A 17,500-nucleotide genomic window follows, 5' to 3' on the forward strand; every position below is an offset into this window, starting at 1 on the left:
TTGTCCTTTTATGGTTTATTCTTGTAGGTCAGTGGCAGATAATTATGTCCTTATTGCAGTTTTTCGTGACTAGTATCACATTCAACTGCTAATCTGTTGTTAGAGCATTCTTGATGGATAGATGGCAATTTTAGGTCAAGTTAGTGTGAAATGAATATAGGGGATGTAGTTGGAGTGGCTGTGATAGTGGTAAATATGTGTACTCGTATGATTGTAGCAATATAAAGTGAAGCTGCTGATTGTAGTAGTGGTAGTAGCCTATTTCCTGTGGCACAGAGTCAAAATAGGAGAATATTATGGCCCCACATCCTTTGCGAAACTCTTCCAGACTACCACCATATTCTTGTGTTGATATGGTGTCGTAGCTCATCATTCAAGGTGGAGAGGTCACTTGTACTCCTAATTAAAATGAACGCAGTATATGCGGGGAAGTGTGGTGTATGGTAGGTCTTGCTGTGGTATTGGTAATGGGTGGGTGTAGGTGGGTGTGGAGGTTTAAAGTGGACATGGTGGTTCGGTGAGTGGATCTGGTGGTAGTGGGTGAGGTGTAAGGTGGTGGCGTGTTTTTGTAGGTGGGTGTATGTGGGTTAGTAGGAATATATGTGGTTCTGGTGACAGGTTTAATTGCGGTATTGATGAAGTGGTTGTGATTGTGTTAGTAAATGTGGTTGTGATGGTGGTGGTAGGTGTGGTTGTGGTAGTGATGGTAGGTGTGGTTTAGAAGGTGGTGGTGGGTGGCAGTGGATGAAGTGTAAGATGTTGGTAGGTGTGGTGGAGATGGTGGTGGTAGGTGTATTTGAGATGGTGGTGATGTTGGTAGGTGAGGTTGAGATGATGGTGGTAGTTGGTGATGGGTGGTAGTGGATGATACGTAGAGTTGGTACTTTATTGAGTGTACTGTATGTGAGGGGGAGGAGGTGCGGCTGAGGTAATGGTGGTAGATGTAGCTGTGATGTTGCTGGTTGATGTGGTTGTGGTGGTGGTGGTGGCATGGTTGTGGTGGTAGTGTCTGTGGTTAAAAGCATTCTTGATTATCCCTCGTGGTACTTTGGACGTACATTGAGCATAACACTATACGATATTGCCCTGCTGGAAGTAACCCTATCAGAGTTAATTCTTTCAATCCTGTTACATGTTTGTCTATATGTCTATCTATCATTCTTTCTATCTATCTCTGTCTTTATTTGTCTGTCTGTCTATCTATCTATCTATAAAGAAATCCATCTATCTGTCTAAGTGCTTTCCCCATACGGTATTCAGTTTAGGATAGACTTTGGAACTGTAAATGTTAGATAGCCTCCCTTAACCCCATTCCACAGGTGGTTTACTTCATGCTGACCAAAATGGACTAGAGGTAACATGAATAAAGTGAATGATACGTTCCCGGAATGAAGGGTTTTAAATGCTGTCCTGATTAACTCTCTCGCTGCAGTGAATGCATTTCCCTGTTCCTTCAGACGGACACAGAAGATTTATTTTTATTTATTTATTTATTTATTTATTTATTTATCTAATTTATTTATTTATTTTTATTCAGCTGGGAGGAATTATGGCAAAGGGTTAGTGAAGAGTGGAAGAACGTTCTAAAAAAATAGACAAAAATGATGAAAGAAAAGGAAAAAGTTTGGTTTATTTTTCGTAATGTGTGATGTCGAGTGTTTCAGGTAAGAAGGCTGGTGGTCACAAGTGTTGGTAGAGAGGGCTTTACGTTGTTGGCAGTGAGGTGTTGGTAGAGAGGGGTTCAACGTGTTGGCAGTAAGGTGTTGGTAGAGATGGGTTTAAGGTGTTGGTAAGGGGGGTGTTGGCAGTGAGTCACCCAAGGCCAATATTCTCGTCGACTTAGGAGACTCTGGTATCTCTTACTTATTCGTATTTTTTTCGTAATTATGATGTTGATATTGTCTTGCATATTATTTTTTCCGTCTGTATCACTAGAATTATACAAGTTCCGTGAAGTTGAATACTAGAGCGTAATATGCCTAATGAATCGGTAAGGAAGAGGTGTTGTAAAGTGTACTAAGTCGGCCAGAATACGAGCTCCAGTTAATTGAGAGTAATTGTGACAGATATTTCTTTGTTTTTTATAAGTTTTGTAAAGGAATTAGTCAGCGATATGTATATATTAAGTGGGTTTTAAGATGAGAAAAAAAAAAAGCGTAAATGTTTGGCAACAGTACTTTTCCCCAGCTGGTGAGGATAATTATGGACCAGTGAAATTAGTGATACATTATTGCCATCCGTTCATAAAAAGAATGATCAAAATACTGTCCTTACGTTAGTAACCCCAAAGTTAGAGCATATCAGTTCTGTTGTGAAAATAGCTGCGTCAGGGACCGAGTCGTTTGAACTAATAGGCATTTTTAATCGCATACACTGGAGTCTGATTGCGAATCCTAAAATTATCATTCTGACGCAAACAGCCACACACACTGAACCATGTTAAAGATGTTTTGTACTAATGAACTGATGGTGGCAACAGATTTGAATGTAGCCTTTGGAGAAGTGTTTATCACTGGCATTTTCAAGTTGTTAAAATAGCTTGTAAATTCGAGGATTATCTGAATCATATTGGCTGTGTCTGTTGAATAAAATACTTTACTTCTGTTGAATACAAAAACAGAACTCGTAAAACTCCATAGTATTGTATTGTATTTTTGTCACCCCCATGTGTTTTTATTAAGTCGTGGCACTGAAGGGGTTAGGGTTAAGGTGATGGAAGGAGGGTTTGTTAATGAGGTACCTGTTCTAAGTAGCTTGTGTACGGGAAGGTAGGGGCAGTGGTGTTTAGGCGCTGAAGTGTTTATTGTGTAGGCTGCCATATGTGTGTGTTTGGTGGTCACTGTGTTTGTATATTCGCACACTCCACGTTTGTATATTCGCACACTCCACACGTACGGTATTTGCTGACGTACATTTATAACACACACACACACACACACACACACACACACACACACACACACACACACACACACACACACACACACACACACACACACACACACACACACACACACACACACATTTGGTCTCCCTCAGTTTAACATTTTCATAATACTCATTGTTAAGGATACAATTACACTCACGCTTCTCTGAAAAGTTTAAGCCGCTTCCTAATGCTTCTCCGACACGCTGGAGGGAGTGGAAATAAAAATGTTGGCGTCATTTTTTGAGTGAAGGTTTGTACTGTTGAATAATGTTTTGTGTTTTATGGCACGTTATATTTTGCTGATGGGAATATCTTGTTGTGTTTCCCTGCCGTAATTCAGACATTTTCGTTCTCTTATTGCCGGAAGTATCTGGCATTCCAAAGGTTACGCCCCTCGATCTGAGAAGTGTTTGTAATTGATTTCTGATATATTTATGAATTGTTTGTATTAAGCGTCAGTTACGTTTTCGGTGTTCTCTATCTTGCCCTTCCTTCTTTTATATATATATATATATATATATATATATATATATATATATATATATATATATATATATCAGTATCATTACAGGTACTTTTATTTTTCCTTAATGTATCATTTTTAATTAATTTGTAACATATTTTAGTTGCGTAAGGTTATTTTAAAGTTTTGTTCCTGTTTTGTAATATGTTTCGTATTGTCCCCGTGTTTTCTTGTGGAGAGGGATGATTTCACGCGATGGCACTGGTAGAATCGGTCTGTACAGTAGAGTGGCCCGGGTATCTACAGTATATCTCAGCTCACTCCCTCTCTAGGAAGGAGGGCAAAGGACTGCTGAAATGGGCAACCGGATTCACCACCATATGAAATTGGAACCAGAAGATTATACTGTACATATATTTTAAAGTTTATAATGAGTGCTACTTTAATGGATTCAGGTTGCGTCGAAAGAAAAAGTCCCATGAAATAACGGATGATTATTTTTTTTTTTTTTGATAGTGCTACTGGGTAATGTACTGACGTTGTGTCGGTAAAAAAAAAAAAAATAAATAAAAAGGTCCCCAGCTACTATATCCTTCTTCCCAAATACTTTTGTTTATTTTTTAAGGTTTGTTATTAGGGCTACTTTGTCATGTATGCAAGTTGTCGATGAAAAAAAAAAGTAGAGAAAGGTCCCATGACATAATAACTACTATATCCTTGTTCCCGAATACCTTTTTTATATATATATAGTGCTACTTTGTAACTTGTATCGATTAAAAAAAAAAAAAGGAAGAAAAAGATCTATAACAACTCCTACTATATCTTTTCCCCCCCTAGGGCCTGCCGATCATCCAGGAGCTAACCCACAAGTACGGGCTGGCGGGGTGCGAGGCGGGCGGGGAGGTGGGTCAGAGGCTGGAGGAGCTACGGGAGCACATCAGGAAGGAGATACGCAAGGAACTGAAGATCAAGGAGGGCGCCGAGAACCTTAGGAGGGTTACTACAGGTATGGTGTTGAATCGGTGCATTATGGTGTTTATATATATATATCTGTGTGTTTCTCTGTCCATCTTTCTAATGGTTTGTCTGTCTGAATGCATCTATCTGTCTGTATATATGTCTTTTTATTTATCAGTCTATCTGTATCTAGCTATCAGTCTGTCTTTCTATATCTATCTATCTCTGTCTGTCTATATACCTACCTGCCTACCTACCTACCTACCCACGGCACCTACCTGCCTACCTACCTACCCACGGCACCTGCCTGCCTACCTACCTACCTACCTATTTGTTTATCTATTTGTCTAGCTATCTGTTATCTGTCTGTCGGTCTGTCTAGCTGTCTGTCTGTTATCTGTGTCTGTCTGTCTGTCTGAGAACACAAAAAAGATGCCCCAGAACCCTAATTAAACACAAGGATGGTACAAAGACCCTCAGCATAGTGTATACAGATCAGGTACGGTATGTGGTGCTGGTGGGGGGCTGTTGCTGTTATGATTGCCGTGGCTGGATTCATAAACAGTAAGAAGATATGTCACCCAGCATGTAAGTTTTCCAGTCATATTTATACGAATATTTAACACTCTGAAGAAGCGTGGATCTAGAAGAAAAAAAAAAGTTAACATATGGAAACACGTAAATCGTGGAAAAATTATAACAACATTGCATACGTATTTTTGAAGTCTGTACAAGTTAAGACAAGTTCCCATCCGTGTGAGTGCAGCCCCCCCCCCTCCGCCCTTTAGACCCCCCTTTACCTAGGAGTTGGCGGGAGGGAGGGTGCCCCCGCTTTATTTTCATTTATTTTTTCTTTTGCCGTTATTACTGAATCGTGCATTAAGCGATAGAGATATATATAGACAAAATATTGGACATATAAACTTTTAACATCATTCTGAATTTGCATTTATTTCCGGTAGCAGTAGAGGGTATAATTTCCGTGGGACTAATGTCAGAACTTCATCATGCTGCATTGGCATTTTTTCCCGTAGCTGTAAAGGGTATAATTTCCGCGGGATTCATGTCGCAAGTACGGAAGGCTTGGAGCGTGCGGCGAGAAATTTGCTTTTGTAACCTAGTTCAGCTTTGCAAAACAACTCACAAACTTTTTTTTTTTTTTTTTTTTTTTTTTTAAATAAAAGTTCTCGTACTTTAAAGTACTTTAAAGTAAAGGCAGAGATACACCATTGGGGTAAAGGTAAATCGTTTCGGTGAATAACCTTTCCACTTGAAATTTATTATTATTATTATTTTTTTTTATCACCGAACTTAGCGTGTGTTTCCACGTCAGCCTTTTGAGCTAATTCTGTCCCCTTTTTAAATAGTGGTTTTGGCTGCTACCAAGCGGCTTATTGAGACTGATAGACACCATGGCTATGAAGGGGCTATGGAGGGGCACATCTAACTTCTCCAGTTCGAAAAATATGGAAGTAAAATCGTCCGGAAATGAAAGTGACGTCATCATAGTAAAATGCAAATGAGTCATCTTAATGAAGATATTAAGGGTTTAGCGTGGGAGATAAGAGTTGGTACAGCAGGAAGGCCGGCCATAAAGTACCAACAGCCAATTACTCCTGCAGTCTGGGAAAACGCAGTAAAACCTTGGTAATGGATAGCACTTTAACCTTCTACCTATTTCCCAGAATAACTTTGATTTTTTTTGCTCCTGCCTCATCTTTTATTTCCTCTTCTCCTGTGTAAATCCTCTTCCATACGCCCCGCCCTGGAGTATATCCCTGGGTCGCTGCGACAGGACCGCCTTCAGGCTTGTCCTTCGCTTATTTTACTGTCTCATACTCCTCATATAGCGTGCCAATACCGCCCCCCACCCCCCCTTAAAAAACAAAAAAAAAAAAAAGAAGCTTATCCTTCCCTTTCCCTCACCTTCATTGCGTACTGTACATGAATAGTCAAACACTAAGAAATGTGTCTAGGAAGACGTGGGATCATGTTTTACAAAGTGAACTCAGGGTGATGGAGTTAAACAGTGATGCTGCCAGGGCTTGTGTAGTGTAGTGAGACCCCATCACAGGAAGAGGACTGACATGTTATACAAAACTTTAGGAAGGAAAAGAACGATATAATTAATTGTTCCTTCAGCTGCAATAATAATAATAATAGTAGTAGTAATAAGTATAATAATAACAATTATTATTATAATTATGATGATAGTGATAATAACTAGCTTATTATTATTATTATTATTATTATTATTATTATTAGTAGTAGTAGTAGTAGTATTTTGTTATTGTTGTAAGTTTTATTGTTGTCACTGTTTCTTCCACGTGCCTGTACTCTCCTGCAGACCGTCGTGCCCTACAAGACGTGAGCCACATGGTGAAGGAGGCCAACTCTAAGCTGAGCGCCCTTCAGGAGGAACTGCAGGAGCTGGACTCACAGATCCTCCTCTCACAGGGCCAGGCAGGGGCGCCCACGGAACCCACGCCCTTCACCAATAACCTCGGTACGTCACGGGGAGGGGACGAGGGCAGTATTGCATGGAGGACTGGGTGTGTTGGGGTGGGGTGGGTGAATGTGGAAGAGGGGTGGAGTTGAGGCCTTGTGGGTGGCTAAATGGGTGGATTGGGTGGACGCAATGGTAAGGGTCTTACTGGGTTACCGTAATGGGTGGATGTGTGGTGGGATTGGGGGCGTTATTAGTCTGGACATTGGTGGATATCCCAGTGGCTACTTGGTGTGTCATGGGTGCGAGAGATTAGGTGGATATTTGAAGGGCTGTTGAGGGAATGTGGAATGGGTTTGGAGGTGTTACTAGATGGGGCATTGGTGGATATTTTTATGAAGCTGTGGGTGGGGTGGTTATATCCGCCTGATGTCACGGTAAATTAGGGTCTACATAGTCGTGTTTTCATTTTTCGTTTTCATGCACTGAAGCTTGGAGGAACTGGCTGAAACGCGGCGCCTTGAGTCCGTAGAGTTTTTGCAATTTAAGTACGTGTTAAGTGTTTATATAAGTTTTGTTCAGCCTCCCTTCTTGAGTTGTACCTTGTGTGTCGTGGCGAGGTGAAACTGTGTAGTGGGAGTGGTATAAAGTCCGTGCAAGTGGTATGGTGTAGATCGGAGTACGTGGAATGGTGTAGAGAAGGGTGTAGGTGGTATAGTGTAGGCTGGGGTGTAGATGGGGGATAGGTGTTAGTGCAGGTGTGGTGCCACTAACAAGCTGAGCCGTGAACCACTGGGGGACCATTCACTTGGTTTATGGTAGTACTTGGTGGCTCTGAGTAGGGGAAGGGGAGGGGGGAAACTGGGTAAGGTGGCAGGAGGTAGGAGGTAAGGGAGAGGAGGGGGGGAATGGAGAGATGGGAGAGGGGAGGGGAAACAGAGGGAGAGGAGGTGGAAAGGGGATGCAGGAGAGGGGAAGGAGCGAAGGGTGGTATGGCATTGAGGGGTATGGGGAGGGGCAGCAAAGAGAGAAGGGAAGAGATTGGAGGGAAAAGAGGGGTAGGGGAGGTAAGGGGGGAGAAGGGATATAAAGAAATGTGGGGGAAGGGACAGGAATTGAGGGAGAGTGAAGGGGGAAAGGGAAAGGAAGTAAGAAGCAGCATAGGAGGAGGGCAAAGGGTGGGCTGTTGGAAGGAAGAACAGAAGGAGGAGGGGACGAAGTTGAGAGGTGTGGGGACGGGGAGGGTAGGGGATAGAATAAATAGATAGCTTTGAGGTTGGGGGAAGGGAAACAAAGACAAGGTTGGGAGGGGAGGGAAGGGGTTGAGAGGTTTATATTGTTTGAAATTTTAAGGAAGAATAAGAGATGATGAAGGGAAATTACTTGAATTAATGGTAGGGGAGGAAGAAAAGAGAAATGGAGAGGGGAGAGGGTAATAAGAGGGAAGAAAGTTTTATGAAGAGAGAGAGGAGAGGAGAGGAGAGGAGATACTGTATAGAGTGACGAAGAGAAGGAAAAGGTTTGAAGGGGGAAAAGACGAAGGTGTGAAATAAAACAGAAAGGGAAAGTAAGGAAGGGAAATAAAAGGAGATTGAAGAACGAAAAGTCAAATCAGAAGGATGGGAGAGCAAGGATAAAAGGGGAAAGATGATGTTAAGTGAGAGATTGAAGAGAAACGAGGAAAGAGCGAAGAAAAAAAAGAGAGGTGAGGAGAGAGGAGGAGAGGAGAGAGGAAGAAAAAAAGTCTTTGTTAGAGGAAAGATCAGAAGAGACGAGAAGTGAAAAGGAAAGGAGAGGAGAGGGGAGAAGAGAAGAGAGAAGGCGAGAGAATTGCAGGGAAGAGCAGAGGTGTTTTAAGAAAGAGAGAATGGAAGTGAAACGGAAGTTAAGGATTATGGAAAGACATGATAGGCAGAGAAGTGAAAGGGAAGTGTTGGCATGTTTGAGATGGCAGGAGGAAGGAAGTGTGTGGGTGTGGAATGCAGAGAGAGAGAGAGAGAGAGAGGGAGAGAATGTAAATATATTAGTTTATGTGTACAGATGATCCTCCGTTTGTGTGTGTGTGTGTGTGTGTGTGTGTGTGTGTGCGCGCCTGATTTACATACATAGCGGAGTGTCAGCTGAGTGTGTGTATGTGTGCCGGAGTAATTTACATACATAGCGGATTGTGCGTGTGTGTGTGTGTGTGGGTGTGTGTGTGTGTGTGTAAGATATAACTACATGTGTTTGGGTTATTCAGCGTTTATATATGTATGCATGTGTGTCTGTTGATGTTTGTGTAAGAGCTATGTAAACCAAGTTAAGTTTATGTGGGTATTATACACGTTAAGTGGAAGAGTACACCATCCACTCATTCGATGTAGCGTTGCATTCAGCAGTTGACCATACTGATTGACAAGCCTGTTATATTCCCACAACTCATAAAACAATTACTGGTAACTACGCTGGGTAGAAACCATATAACATACAGATGGATGCCTGGTGATGTGGTAGGGTAAACCGGATTTGGCCCATAAGTGTTTAAATAGAAGGGTTGGTTGTTTAATGCTAATATAATGCCGCTCAGGAGTTGGGACTGGTCACAGGCCTTAAATATTTTGACACTTAATTTTTCTTGATTAATGGGGAGATAAAAGAATGACGGTGATATACGCGTTTTAAAAGTGTATCAGTGTACGTAGCTGTGTGAGTGTGTAGCCTTTGCCTGTACTCGTGTGTGTGCAAATTCTGTTCGGGTTACCTACATGTGTACCGGATGTCTGGTATTTAAAGACCCGTGTGCGTGTGTGTGCGTGTGGGTGTGACCACAAGCACGTACGCAGCCCCCTCCTCATCACCACCTACACATAAACTGCAGCCATTGTTACGGTTCTGCTCGTTACTCACTGTCCACCCTTGTTACTGTATGACGTGTGTGTGTGTGTGTGTGTGTGTGTGTGTGTGTGTGTGTGTGTGGAGAGAGAGAGAGAGAGAGAGAGAGAGAGAAGAATAGACGGATAAAATACTGATGGAAGGATGAAAGACTTAACAGGAAGAAAGTGAAGGAGAGAATAGCAGAGTGAGAGAGGACGAAAGAGGAGCAGGCAACGGAAGGAGTGAATTATTAATGAGAGAGAGAGAGAGAGAGAGAGAGAGAGAGAGAGAGAGAGAGAGAGAGAGAGAGAGAGAGAGAGAGAGAGAGAGAGTTAAAATGTTATTGCGTTTATGTTTATTTTTATGCGTGTGTGTGTGTGTGTGTTTGTGTGTGTATTGTTAACCAGATCTAGTCAGTGGCGTTGATTATTATAGTTTTGGTAGGTTATAAATTCACTCAGTTTGGTGATAGATAGGTAGGTAGGTAGGTAGATAAATGGATAGATAGATAACGTAATGTTAAAAAGATCAGCACGTGGATGGTAAAAAGATAATTATAGAGATACGAATGATAGATAGATGGATAAATATGTGGGTTGATAGATAATTGAGAAGTAGGAAGGAAGAGTGGATGACTACTATTGGAGGTGGTAGACTGATTGATTGGTAGATGATATTATTGATTAAAAGAAAAAGGTGTACAGCAAGGGAGAAAAAGTTATCCCTCCTGTTTCCATTGGCCTTTTTGTGCATTTGGGATTGAATGATTTCTACAATGACACCTTTTGAATTATTTTATCTGATTTTTATTTTTCATGGGGATTTGGGTTTTATTTTTGATACCTCGAGACGATTTTATTCAACTACTTCTGGAACTGGTGGGGGGGGGGTGGTTACAGGCTTCATTAACCTCTTCCATGTAATGCCTTCGTCAAGCTGAATAAAATCGTCTGGTGATATTAAACGTCATTGTATTTAGGGGGTTAAATATTGTTCCTGCTGCCCTCAGATGATTTTCCTCAGCATAGGGCATACCACTTACTTGGATCGAGGGGCGCAGTTAAGTTAGTATCGTTGCTACCAGACGATTTGCATGTTTTGGGGATTACTTAATTTCTAGGTGGGAAGGATGATTGCAATAGACATCTCCCTGACCCAGTTGCAGGGGGAGGGCATATAGATTAACGCCAGTGAGCGGAGGAGTTGGATGTAGTTTTCAATAATCACCTCACTTGTAATAGTTCTCCAGTAGTTGAATTAAGTCTTCTGGAGGTAGCAAGAATTATTAAAACAGTTGTGTTAATCTTGAGACCCCCCTTCGCCCTGTCGTAGTGTTAATGAAAGGTATATCGAACATCGTATTCTTGTATCTGACGCTCTCATATCTCACACACTCGTTCACTTGATATTCTCTTCCTTACCACCTCCTGCTTCTTCCTCCGTCCCTCACCCTCCTCCTGGCTTGTTGATATTACACTCACACACACACACACACACACACACACACACACACACACACACACACACACACACACACACACACACACACACACACACACACACACACACACCCCTCTCTCTCTCTCTCAACCTTTTCTTCTTCCTCCTATCTACATTATTATTTATTTATTTTCATTTATTTCACCTTTATCAATTTTTTCAGTGATATACGCAAACTAATAACGTGGTATTAGTTTTATCTTATCGAAGTTTTAGTTATCTGAAGTGTGCGTGGGAGAGGCAGAGATTAAGATTTATTAGAGAGAGAGAGAGAGAGAGAGAGAGAGAGAGAGAGAGAGAGAGAGAGAGAGACGCAAACCCATAAAGGTGCTGCCAAAAGTGAATTAGCCAGATCACTGATAAGATAAAGGTCCCACTTCTTATCATCTTGCCACCTGTTGGTCTGCTCAGTCATCGTTGCGTCCTCGTCTGACCAGGTTTCGTATTGATAATGCGAGCTTCGTAAAAAACTGTAGAGGACGCATACGGAAAAGTCAGGCTTGTACGTTTCTATAAACTTGTTAGTGTAGTTGTTTGGGTATTTTTCAGTTGCAGGCTATGTTTTGTACAGGCACTTATTTTTGGTTGTTATATGTTCGTGAGGAGGGTATATATTTGACCCTGTTTTTCCGTCTTCGGTCTCTTGTCTGCTCGTCTGTCGGTATTCATGGTAAGGAATGGGATGAAATGGCACCAGATGTGGCATGTTGACTAAGGACCAGCAGAGGAACAGGTGATTTAATTTTATTTGAGCGGAAAATGTAGTACGTGATGGCTCAAGGACCGAATCAACTTAAATTTTGATCCGATTTTGGCCGAACTTTGTCGATGGGTTGATGGACAGGTAAGAGTGAACTGAATCAGGTTTGAGAAGAATCGGTCGGAGATAAATATCACAGGCAAGATCATAACTTCGGCGTTTAACTCATATTTTATATATTTTAGATGAAACATGATGGACGAGTGTAAGGTAAACTTAGGACGAAATTACTGTATTTTCACAACAGTAGGTCAGAGTTGGGGGTCACATGTTAAGGTCAACTTAAACACTCTTGATCTTGTTTGAACCAAACTTGGTAGGTAGGTAATGGTCAGTAGAGGTTGCAGTAATTCAATTTTGAGAGCAGTCGGTCAAAGGTAACGGACATAGGGAAGTTTCTGATGTTCGGTGTACGCCCCTCCATACAGCCAGTGCACACCCGTCATGTCCCAGCACGATGCTCAGTAGATTCGAAGCTTTGTGACGGTTTACTCAATCAACAGTAGAGCAGAAGCAGGGAAGGTGCTTCAGTTCGTTACGTCATCACGATAATTATCCAACAGGTTTTCGTGCTCCAAAAACACAAGTGTCCACTGATTGTGTGGCAGGCCTTTTGACCGATTGTACGGCGCGGGTGTTAGGTTCTGTGAGTGCGACGGAAATGTTATGGGGAAAAGTAGAGTTTGACACACTTCGTATAAATCATTAGAATTATTGAATGGTATTTTGGGTTGATTTTGAAATGACTCTTAAAGGGTAAAATATCAGTGTCAGACCATTATTGCTTTGAATATGAGGCTAGATCATAGTGATATGATTGATTTGCGATGGAATTGTTTTAAGGAACTGTTATTTAGGTTGATATGTTGGTGAAGACATTAGACTCATCGAGGAGGATTCGGGGTCAAAGCTAAAATTTATTGCATGTAAATTTTATCATTAGTCGTGAGTAAATATACCTGTAGATTTGTGAAAGATGGTCAGTGTGTAAGTTCCTTATTAACAAGAGCAAGTTGTAAAAGTTTATAAGTATGTTTAAAGTTTGTGTTTTGCACATAGTATCAGCATCCAAAGATACGTTCACCTCTTCAGGTCGGTGACGCAATTTAAATACGTTCACCCCTTCAGGTCGGTGACGCAATTTTTCTTATTAATCTTGGTGCCTCCAGATTTTTTTTTAACTTTAGGAGAGAACTTTCGAATGATAGAGAGAGAGGATTCATTCACCCATTCAGTACAGGGTCTCCACCAAACCAGATAAATGTATTTGTAGGTATCAAATATCAAGCAATAAAACTCTGCTTGATTATAAGGGGCTAAGAATCACTACGATGGACTAGGCGGGAGAGTATATGAGGGAGGGCGGCGTAGGAGCTGGATTGATCAGCACCTTATCTGATGTGACGTCTTCCGTGCCATATCTTTAATTCTGGCTCCTAAACAGACATCATTTTGCGGCTCAGGGGTGATTTCTTGCCTCGGCAGTGTTGGAATGGTATCTTTCTCGCTGCGACAGTGTGGGAAATTATATCTTTCTTGCTGTGACAGTGTTGGAAATTATATTTTTCTCGCTGCGGCAGTTGGAAATTATATCTTTGTTGCTGCGGCAGTGTTGGAAAGGATATCTTTGTAGCTGCGGCAGTTAGAAATTATATCTTTGTCGCTGCGGCAGTGTTGGAAGTTATATCTTTCTCGCTGCGGCAGTGTTGTAAATTGTGTTTCTCGCTGTGGCGGTGTTGGAAATTATATCTTTCTCGCTGCGGCAGTATTGGAAATAATATCTTTCTCGCTGAGGCAGTGTTGGAAATTATACCTTTCTCGCTGCGGCAGTGTTGGAAATAATATTTTTCTGTGAGGCAGTGTTGGAAATTATATCCTCGTTGCGGCAGTGTTGGAAAGTAACTCCTTTCGGCCATGCAATCCAGTAGCGAAGCGGTGAAGGAAGTTCGTTACGGTTCATTTGCTCCTTTCACCTTAACGTGGCGCAGATTTTCCTCTTGTTGCGTCTCATTAATTTCCTTTCAGTTCAGTTGCAGGATAGGGTAGTACTGCGACTCTGCATCCTGTCCACAGCATTACTTCGTTGTTAGCATCTCAGGCTAGCCCTAATATATCGCTACAAATCAGCATTCAAGATGAACGGATGGCAATTTTACGCCAAGTTAGAGTTTAGTTATCAGAAGGTAGATTTTTTTTTTTTTTCCCATCAAGCAGTGCAGTTAGGGATCTGGATGTAATTTAGATTGTACCATGTTGTATTTTAAGGGAAGATTGGCCCTCGTATAATCTATAGGCATTAATTGATTCACCCTTGCTTCCTTCCTTTCTCCTGCTCATTCCTTTTCCCTCATGGCCCCCTTTCTCTCTCTGGCTCTCTCCTTAATTCTCTCCTCATCCCTTCCCCTCTGTTCTTCCTTTCCTATCTTCATCCCTTCTCTCCGTCGCCTCCGCCTTTCCCTCTTCTTCCTCTCCATTCCACTCCTTTCTTCCCCTCCTCGTCTCTCTCTCTCTCTCTCTCTCTCTCTCTCTCTCTCTCTCTCTCTCTCACGCACACACACACACACACACACACACACACACACACACGGTCGTTGCATCGTAAAAGTGAACTATCTACTTTACAGCTTGATTTTACGTAGTGCAAATGGTCCATGTTAAAAGGCTTAGTCACAGCAACTTTAATTTTATTCATCCGTTCATTCATATATTTTCGCACACGCAACACAGTTATAAATAGCGTCATGAAGGTTTGCCGGCGTGAGAGTCCGATATTATTATTATTATTAAGAAACGCCATCCTTAGGTCGAAAAATGGTCGGGATGATGATGATGGTGGTAATGATGTATATTATTATAGTTAGGAATGTAGAAATAAATAGCAGGTTTGTAGGTAGGTAAGAAGGTAGGTAGGTAGGTAGGTAGGTAGGTAAGTCGGTAGTAGCTTAAAGTGTGTAGGTAGCTAACGCAAGGTAGCACGTAGTATTACTAGTAAGGTGAAAGGAGGTATATAACTTAGGTATGGAATTTGAGGTAGGTAGATTACTAGGTAGGTAGAGGTAAACAGACAGGTAAAAAAGTAATTAAGGCAGGAGTAGGCAGACTGGTAGTGAACAATGTTGGGATTGTTGGGAAAGGAATGGCAGTTACTTAAATTGAGTATTATTGAAGAAAAACTGCTATGGAGAAAGTGCTCTAACAAAATAAATGAAAACAGATAAGCAGTATAACACACACACACACACACACACATTGAGGCAGGCATTAGGTAAACGAGTCAGTATGCTTGCAACGAGAGGCAACTTTTCTGTCGTATATCATCTTCCAGCCAGACTTGCATAAATGTAATGCAATCTAGCTGTAAAAAGTAGAAAAACCGGCACTAATGATATCAGACTAACGGGCGACAATCGTTATTATTTCACTAACTAAACATATGTATTCACAAGTAAGTCAAGTGAATAGTATGCCGATTAATATCTCATTACTAAAAGTAAGAGATTTATCCTAGCCAGAGAGAAACAAATATAAATAATGGTTCCACAATATTATCTGTGCTGGTGAGTTGTGGCAACTGAGGCAGCGGAAACACTTGTGTCCTTGCTTCTCCGAACGAACATGAGGAGTCTCAGTATCCCTCAGGCAGTGAGTGGAGATGCGTTGCAATTTTCTCCTGCATGATAATTGTAGGTGCCACCTATGATTGAAAATTGGTGAGCAGAGTGCTTAAATTACCCGTTATTGCCATCAATGTAATAATTACAGTGCTTCTAATTAATATGAACATATAAGTAGGGTGGAAATATAGTCGTTACTTGTCGGTTACTATTACTCATACTACATAGAACCATTAACATAATTTATCTTCTATACTTGTAAAGTGCGATGCCATACTCCGCTCTAAGGACATTTTTAGTCGTGAAATTGATGTGGAATTAGAACTTGGACCGAAAAATAATGGAAACTGAAAATGTAACTGATAGTGATGACGTTTTGTGACCGTTAGTGAAACCTTTGAAAATTTTTCCGTAGTGGTTTATTTTGCACATTACATCTTGACTGTCCATTGTTTTTTTAAGTTGTTAATATCGACATTGTTTGTGTCGGTAACGCGCAGGAGGATATTGAGGCGAAACGTGCAGGATAAACCGCAAAGGAGGTGTTGCGAAGCCTCCCATATCACGAGCAATGTTGTGGTGAGGTGTGGGTGCGCTTATGTCATCACTGTTTTTACTACGGGTCCATTACGGTTGTGATTAGTCGTGTGATACGCTGAAGTGGTCGTGGAAAGGTCTCTCTCTCTCTCTCTCTCTCTCTCTCTCTCTCTCTCTCATATATTTACATACTGCCTACAGAAATCGCGTCAACGGTGATAGCAACAAAGGAAACGAAGATAACAGTGACTCTGTCTTATTGGTGAAAGGTATATAGTGGTGATAGTAAAAGCATTGGTGATATCAAAGTGCTTTCCAGTGCCTACCTAACATTGCAGTCACCACCCCACCCATACTTCTCCCTCACGTAAGGTCACATCGCCTCCCAGGTCAAAGGTCAACCCCAGAGGCTAAGAGGAAGCGTCAGTATGGAAGACCCAAGTGGTACCGGTATATATGGATGTTTATTTTTTGCTTCGTTGCTAATATATGACCTGAAATTCTCTCTCTCTCTCTCTCTCTCTCTCTCTCTCTCTCTCTCTCTCTCATAACGGCTGTATAACATTTTCAGCTGATTATAGGCTTTGTTATTTGTATTTTTTCCGGTAATTTCTGCCGGTAATATGCTAAATTTCATGCCTACTAACACCGCCTCCTATTAACACCATAAAAGCTTTAGCTACAATTTGAGCGTAAGCCAAGAATAATTAATAATGTTGCCTTATTGTACCCAATACTTTTCGTGGTTTGGTGGTTTTTGAGCATCAGCAGATTTTTTTTTTTAATTTGTGCCATTGTTATTTTTGTGTAATTACTATCCAGTTGACAGCCTAACATAACATAATGCTGACCTATCTCTCTTTTTTTTTTTTTTTTTTTTTTTTTTAAGGCAAATTTATTCGCTTTTCATCATTCCCTTTTTCTCGGAAGCCACGAGTGGGTAACTGACCTGACTATCGTTGTAAGGTAAGGTCAGTGCCACCGGTTGACACAAGTGATGTTGCATTTATATTCTTGCGGTTTCATATGCGGTATGGAAAATAAAGTTCGTTAATTATTTCGACAAATGGAAATAAGTATGAGGTTTAATACAGGATACGGTACGGAACACAGGCTGTCGGTATAAAAGTTTTTGCACGTCCCTAAATTTATACCAGATTTAATAGTGTTTACCGGTATAATTTAAAAATAAATATACCGTAGGCAACCAAATATATTTCCATACCGCAACAGTACAGATTAAATAACGATAATTAGTTTCACGAAATTAGGTAGCTAATGTAATAAGTAATAACCATAGGCAGCATTTTCTTGTTTATTAAAGAGATATATATAAAATGTTAGCTTGAAGTAGCTTATGTTTGTACATATTTATCGTGTATATAATTAATAACTGTTTAGCAAGGAGACAGTTCGAGTTGAGTAGATGGGCTTAGTCTAC

General features: G+C 41.1%; 1 protein-coding gene across 6 annotated transcripts in view; it reads left to right on the forward strand.

Annotated features, from left to right (window-relative positions):
• Nucleotides 1–17,500, forward strand: part of Pkn (serine/threonine-protein kinase N) — a 724,111-nt gene that overhangs the window by 199,544 nt on the left and 507,067 nt on the right. For 5 of the 6 annotated variants that reach the window (XM_080278058.1, XM_080278061.1, XM_080278062.1 and 2 more), the window contains exons 2-3: nt 4,230–4,398; nt 6,697–6,855. In XM_080278058.1, coding sequence (XP_080134184.1) covers nt 4,230–4,398; nt 6,697–6,855 — 328 coding nt within the window. The remainder of the gene's footprint in view (nt 1–4,229; nt 4,399–6,696; nt 6,856–17,500) is intronic. The other variant, XM_080278063.1, reaches the window with a different exon arrangement.

This window comes from Coenobita brevimanus, chromosome 72 (assembly GCF_032717465.1).
Source record: "Coenobita brevimanus isolate Jiangsu-jjx chromosome 72, ASM3271746v2, whole genome shotgun sequence".
NCBI lineage: Eukaryota > Metazoa > Arthropoda > Malacostraca > Decapoda > Coenobitidae > Coenobita > Coenobita brevimanus.